This window comes from Coenobita brevimanus, chromosome 117, assembly GCF_032717465.1.
Source record: "Coenobita brevimanus isolate Jiangsu-jjx chromosome 117, ASM3271746v2, whole genome shotgun sequence".
Classification (NCBI taxonomy): domain Eukaryota; kingdom Metazoa; phylum Arthropoda; class Malacostraca; order Decapoda; family Coenobitidae; genus Coenobita; species Coenobita brevimanus.
The window spans coordinates 6,868,333-6,876,045 of NC_137070.1; the positions used below are offsets into that span (position 1 = coordinate 6,868,333).

At 49.6% G+C, this 7,713-nt stretch overlaps 1 protein-coding gene across 1 annotated transcript; it reads left to right on the forward strand.

Moving 5' to 3' along the window:
• The first annotated feature begins 6,994 nt into the window (after positions 1–6,994).
• On the forward strand, positions 6,995–7,366 carry LOC145419138 (histone H2B). Its single transcript, XM_080287379.1, has one exon. The coding sequence runs from the start codon at positions 6,995–6,997 to the stop codon at positions 7,364–7,366; it is 372 nt and encodes a 123-aa protein (XP_080143505.1).
• Positions 7,367–7,713: the final 347 nt, after the last annotated feature.

The window sequence follows — 7,713 nt, forward strand, 5'->3', positions numbered from 1 at the left end:
CAGTGCAACAAAATATAAACAAATACCGCTTCCTACACATACACCCAACAGACTCCTCACCTACATACACCGCCTCCGCCTCGGCTACTTATCACGTGATCTAGTAATAAATAATATCAGAAACGCAATCTGCAACTACTGCAGAACAGACGCCCCCTTCCCCCTGCTACACTACATAATTAAATGCAGAGCAACAGCCACCATCAGAAGCAGCGCCGCTTACCCAGACCCCGATATAACACCCACCTCCCCTCTCGCCACACCTGTTCAAACACTAAGCAACACAGCCACATCCATAATCCATAACGCCATATCCAACACCCCGCATATTTTAATCAAAATAGTTAAGTCAAACCCCCCTCCGATGTAATTACTAAACGAACATTACTGCACTGGGCTACGAGGTGGCCCAGCCCCCCCCCACCATCTCTAAGAGGGGGGGGGGGAAATCAATTACTCACTCGCGCGGCCCCCATTCTCGTGCGAGCAGCGGAAGGAGAAGCATCTCCAGCTCCTTAACTCTACGGAGTTTACATCCCACGTTTCACTTTCGTTAACTCGATTCCTCACTTCCTGCCACCAGCAGCACCACACGACTGTGACTATACACTGTTAGGCAACTGACAGCTGTATATCACAGTCAGGCGGGTTTTCCCGCCTTCCAAACACTCTCCTTTCTGTAACGTTCCCCCCCACCGTCCCCCCCTACACACATACACACACACACATCCAACACACCACACTCTATCTCCCTGTCCTTTGCAATCCTTTGCCCACATCGCCGTAGGATTTCCTGCAACCCCATCACTGGCGAACCGAACCCCGCGGGAAGGCCGTTTAGGGCCGCCAAAAGGGTGGCCACTAGGTGGGCGGGGGCGCCAGGGGGTTGCAGGAAGGCAAAACGCTGTTAGGGTTAGGTTCCCCTCAGGGGGCAATCAGCGTAGGTGCCAGGGTCCCTCCCCACGACGTCCTTTAGAGGACGGGGGAGGTAAAAACCCGGCGCCTAGGATCGCTGATATAGGTAGGCCTGGGCACTCCCTTTTTCTCTCCCTATCATTATGAAGAAAACGACCAACCAACCCAGAACCCCTCCCCAAGGACAAGGAGGAGGAGGAGGAACCATCCCCAAAACCAAGACAACGAAGCCAAAACCAATACAGTTGAAGACAGGCACAACAACCACAGGCAACATGACGAAACTAGCTGGCCTAAACAAAAGACCAAGAGACCCCCAGCCCCAAGGAACATACACCAGGAGCAAAAAAGCAAGTACCTGTGCAACAGGACAACTCGCAGAAGAAAAACCCGCTGACTCCACCCACCGATAATTCAAGTGAAATGGACACCACTCCACCACCGCCAGAATCTGACTTTACAGAAGCAATCTCCACTTCACCCAGTGACATCAACGACACGGCCCAAGACTGCACAGCACAAATAGATGAGCAAGAGGCAGACAACTCTAATACAGCACCAAATGAAGACGAAAACTTCACCGTCGTCACCAACAAGAAAAAGTACAACAAAAACCAGAAACGAAGCAATGACAGCAGCAATGACCCCTAGCTCTGCCAGCCCCTTAAATCGGGAAACGACAACCCCCCTGCAGCACGACCTCCAAACATCCAACCCAGAAGAACTCCAGCTGTCTCCGTAAAGACTGCCCCACGCCCCACTACAAACCTACCACCCTTCCTGATACCAAAGCAGGAGGCCTTCGCCACAACAATGGACCTAGTCATGCAACTAGAAGAGGAACACCCCAACCTGAAATTCCACACCACAACGAGACGAGACTACAGTATGATCTTAACACCACACGACCAAGACACGTACGAGACCCTGAAGTATTGCAAAACAGTAGCAGGCTACCCTGCAATCATAAAGGAATTAAACCCCGACCTTGCAACACGCAAAGTCATACTGATGGGCTACAACCAGTTTCAGCCACTAGAACCAATCCTAAAACACAGCCAGGTGGAAACAGCCACACGCTGCGAAACACGAGGGGAACCGACAAGACAAGTTCTAGTAACAATCAGAGGCACCATTCCCCAGACTCTAGACCTGGGAAACTGGGGAACCTACTACCTACGCCCATATTCCCCAGAACCACTAAGATGTTACAATTGCCAGAAGTTTGGACATCATCAATCGACATGTACACGCCCACCAACCTGTGCAATGTGCAGCCAACAACATCCAACAGAGCAGTGCCTCAACAAGTTCAAAACCAAACAGCCAATAAACTCCAAATGCCCAAATTGCGGACGCAACCACCATGCCTGGAACAGATCCTGCCCAGCAAGGATAGACAGAGTACTAAAAAGCATGGAAGGACAAGCCAAGTGGGTGCAGGAGAGACTCAAAGTCTCTCCAGCACCCCTAGGCACCTTCGTCTGGGGTACACAGAACAGACAATCCCAACCCCCACCCAACCCCACCTCAACAGCAGAGTACCCCCACTCCCCAGAAGCAGCAACGCCACCACCACCAACTTCAAAACAAGCCTACCTGTCTCACAACAATCACCCCCATCCCTCACCCAAGTAACCTCAACACCAATTTTGACTACGACTGCAACACAAACACAGTCGACAGAGGCAACCCAAACGCCACAGCCACAACTCACTACAGTGGACACAGAAACACTCCGCACCTTATGCCGGGAGATAGCACTGGGAGTACTACAGATTGTCTCAGACCAACTAGGCCGCCAACTAGACCCCAGACTAGTAACCCCAGCGATAAACAAGTTAATCAACACTCACACGACACAACACAGCCCCAACTTACTCACCCCAAGCAGCCAGCCAGACAACCCACCTCTACCAACCGCCTCACAGATCAACCCAACACACCAACCACCGCTGCAACCAACCCCATACCCCTACAAACCCCCACAACCCCAAGAACAAGCAGACAAACCACCCCACTCCACATCAATAGACGCCAGGCACACACAGAGAACTCGCTCACGATCACCACTAAAAGCCATGGACATAACCCAAGCAACGAGCGAAACAACACGCAACCTACCCCCAGATCACACAACAACCTAGATGCACAAAATGTCCTGGGACTTACTCAACAGCATAACCCCAATAACAACAACATCAAGTTCCTCCAGTGGAATATCTGCGGAATCAGGGGTAAACAAGCAGAACTCGAGGAAGCAGTCCACACAGACAAAACAGATGTGGTCATACTACAAGAAACCCTCCTGCCCCAAAACCGAAACTGCAGACTGAGAGGCTTTACCCCCTCTTCCTCCCCTCAGCACGTAACGGACCCCAAGGCCTCGCAATATTCATAAGAAGCCATATACCCACAACACCCATAGTACCCATGCCACATTGTGGTGACGGAATAGAGGCACAGGGAATTTCCATATCACTGCAGAACTGCAATCTCCACATCTACAACGTATACCGCAAGCATAACGCAGACCTTGACCTCACAGAACTCGTTGCTAATGCTGACACCCAGCCAACACTCATAGTAGGAGATATGAACGCCCACCACCCCTCCTCGGCTCCCCTAGCACCACCAACCAAGCAGGGAGACACATTGCAGAACTCCTGAATGAAACTAACACAGTCACCCTTCTAAATAAAGCCAATACCCCAACCCATATACAAGGAGGCCGCCTTGACCTCGCCTTCATATCAACCAATCTGGCTCCCCTAACCCAGTGGAACACCCACCCAATTCTAATGTCTGACCACCATGCCATATCAATAACAGCTAATTTACCCCTCTACCCAAACCACCAGGCCCACCCCCACGATTCAATACAAAAAGCTAACTGGCAACTATACACAGATACTCTGGAACAACTCACAGCCTCACTGCAACACTCACTTGATCTCCAAGCACATGAAAAACAAATAACAACAGCCATACAAGACGCCGCACTAGCTGCCATCCCCAAAACAACACACAAAAGATTCAACCACAAAGACTGGTGGTTTTACAACGATAGAGTCAAGGAACTAAACCACAGACAAAACCAAGCAAAGAAAATATACAGGAAAAACAGAACACCTGAAGGACTGCAACACTTACGTACGACAGTCCGACTAGTAAGAGAAGAAAAGAACAAAATCAAGGAGAAAAAGTGGTTAGAGTGGTGCAGTTCCCTTAATGCAAGCAGCAGCACTGGGGCATTATGGAAGAAACTCAGAGCAGTGTCAGGATCAACCCCCAACAGACCCACATCCCACCCCAACCCACAAGAAGAAGCCGAGAGAATAGCACTAAACTTTGCAAACAACACTTCCCCAAGACATCTCCCAGATGCCACAAGACGGCGCCAGGAATTACTGCATAATGAAAGAAGACACCTAATTAACAGGGAGAAGCAAAAAGAGCATCCAGCCGACTGCCCATTCACTATGAACGAACTTGAAAATGCACTGAAAACAAGCCAAGACACTGCCCCTGGTAAGGATAGCATCACTTACTCTATGATAAGACACGCAGGCCCCATCGCAAAAGCCGCCATACTGAACCTAATTAACCATTCCTGGGAAGCAGGACAACTCCCAACAACTTGGAAACAGGCACTCATCACCCCCGTGCCAAAACCCAAAAATCCAGGCTCATACAGGCCCATCTCCCTACTAAGCTGTCTCAGCAAAACAGCTGAAAGAATGATTTTGCGAAGACTACAGTGGTGCACACCCACACCCCACGATCATATATTCGCCTACACCAGCGGCAGGGGAACGAGCGAATGCCTCGCAACACTATTCACCGAACTGAGAGGAAGGAGGGGCTAGCTATTTTCATAGACTTAGAGAAGGCCTTCGAACTAGCCTGCCCCGAATCAATACTAGACGCCCTGGCCCGCAAAGGAATAGGAGGCAAGCTTCTACAGTGGATAGAAAACTTCTTCACAAACAGAGAAGCGATGGTGCGTTTCCACGGCACCACATCATCACTCCACAAACACACCAACGGCACCCCTCAGGGAAGTATAATCAGCCCCACCCTCTTTAACACTCTAATTGAACGCCTCCTAGAAATAGACCTAGGCCCCAACGTCAAATTACTCACTTACGCAGACGACCTAGCAATCATCATAAACAAGGGCCCCTATCATACTAAAGCCCAAACCGCCTTGACACGCTTAAATTCCACCTGCAAAAACCTTGGCTTTAAAATAAACATAAATAAAACCAAAGCACTCCCCTTCGGCATGAACACACCACAACAACAACTTTACCTCGATGCCACACCTATTGACTACGTCACCACCCACATGTACCTAGGAGTCTGGCTAGATACCAGCCTCAGATTCAGACAAGAAATAAGCTACCTCAGGGAAAGAACAAAAATAAGAACAAACGCACTCAGAGCGTTAGCCGGCAGAGGAATGGGAGCAACACATCGAGTACTAAGACTCTTCTACATCCAAGCTATCCGTTCCCTAGTAGACTACGCCGCCCCCGCACTAATAACCATAGAACCACAACTAACGGAAAAGCTAGAAGTAATCCAGAATAATGCACTACGTGCGATAACAAACGCCCCACCTTGGACTCGCCTCGTCAACCTACGCATGGAATGCGGCATCGAATCATTACAAAACAGAATACAAGCACGAGTAGTATGCATAGCTGCTAAGCTAGCTCACAGTGCTTCAGACCTCACCCCTATAAAACAAATCAAAGCAGAACTGATCAGACACCCCACCCTCCTAAATAAAAGCTGGACACACTGCACAATTCGGGCCATTAGAAAATACAACGCCACAAACAAAATCACACAACAGCCCGACACCCCGATACCGGAATATAAAGAACCTCCCCCATTGACCACCAAACCATACAGACTCCTCACCCCAAAAATCACAGGGAAAAAAACCACACTCCCACAACTACTACGCCAAGAAGCACTAGAAAGAATTGCAACAATCACGGACCGAAACACAGTAAACTACTATACAGATGGTTCTGTAGAACAACCGAAAGCTGCAGCTGCATTCATCAGCAATGGAAAAGAATTCGCTGCAAGAATTTCTGACGGAGCATCCACCCTGCAAGCAGAACTAGTAGCCATTGCGGAGGCGCTGTCAGACGCTAACAAAACAAATACACAGACGCACATAAACATACACACAGACTCTCTCTCCGCCATACAAACACTACGCAAACATAAACACCGTAACAACAGACACATCATCTCCACAATAAACAACACAGCACACAACATCGCACAATCAGGCAGAACAATCACGATACATTGGATCCCCAGCCATGTAAACATACACGGCAACGAACGTGCAGACCGTGCAGCCAAACACGCCCTTACGCACCCACAGATAGACATACACATACCACCGACCATAACACAAACAAAACACGACATAAAAATGATAACACCCACTCTCACAAAACATGAACATGAATACCATGTCAACCAAGGCTCCACTTCCGCCATCTGGTACGCCAATGCAACAAAATATAAACAAATACCGCTTCCTACACATACACCCAACAGACTCCTCACCTACATACACCGCCTCCGCCTCGGCTACTTATCACGTGATCTAGTAATAAATAATATCAGAAACGCAATCTGCAACTACTGCAGAACAGACGCCCCCTTCCCCCTGCTACACTACATAATTAAATGCAGAGCAACAGCCACCATCAGAAGCAGCGCCGCTTACCCAGACCCCGATATAACACCCACCTCCCCTCTCGCCACACCTGTTCAAACACTAAGCAACACAGCCACATCCATAATCCATAACGCCATATCCAACACCCCGCATATTTTAATCAAAATAGTTAAGTCAAACCCCCCTCCGATGTAATTACTAAACGAACATTACTGCACTGGGCTACGAGGTGGCCCAGCCCCCCCCCACCATCTCTAAGAGGGGGGGGGAAATCAATTACTCACTCACTCGCGCGGCCCCCATGTCGACTCAGTCTCTCGCTCGCTCCCGCACCGTGCACATACCGTCTGACTCGGCGCCGCCATGCCACCCAAGACCTCCGGAAAGGCCGCTAAGAAGGCCGGCAAGGCCCAGAAGGCCATTGCCAAGGGAGACAAGAAGAAGAAGCGTAGGAGGAAGGAGAGCTACAGCATCTACATCTACAAAGTGCTCAAGCAGGTCCACCCTGACACCGGTGTTTCCTCCAAGGCGATGTCTATCATGAACTCTTTCGTGAATGACATCTTCGAGCGCATTGCTGCAGAGGCTTCACGCCTGGCACACTACAACAAGCGTTCAACCATCACCAGCCGGGAGATCCAGACGGCCGTCAGGCTGCTCCTCCCTGGCGAGCTGGCCAAGCACGCCGTGTCTGAAGGCACCAAGGCTGTCACCAAGTACACCTCCTCAAAGTAGAGAGGTTACACTCTTGGCCATTTCAACATTTCCGGCTCCAATCGGAGCCACAAGATTTTCGATAAAAAGGGGAAAGACAGACTTACCAATTTTCCACTCAGGAACTCTGGTTTATCAGCTTTCTCTCTCTCTCTCTCTCTCTCTCTCTCTCTCTTTCTTTCTTTTCGGCAACGGTGGTTTGGGATGGGTACGTAGGCACAATCGAAATGTTTTGAACTAGGGTTGGGGGTGGGTTAAAACAATAGAGTCAAAATAAAAGAGTAAATAGGGGCGTGCGGGCCTTCTTATTCATCTGAACAACCAACAACAACGTACCGTCGCCCCAAGAAGTGACGGCACAGTGTCAG

Excerpts from the sequence above, each read along its gene's own strand:
- LOC145419138 (XM_080287379.1), top strand. The coding sequence starts at position 6,995 with ATGCCACCCAAGACCTCCGGAAAGGCCGCTAAGAAGGCCGGCAAGGCC.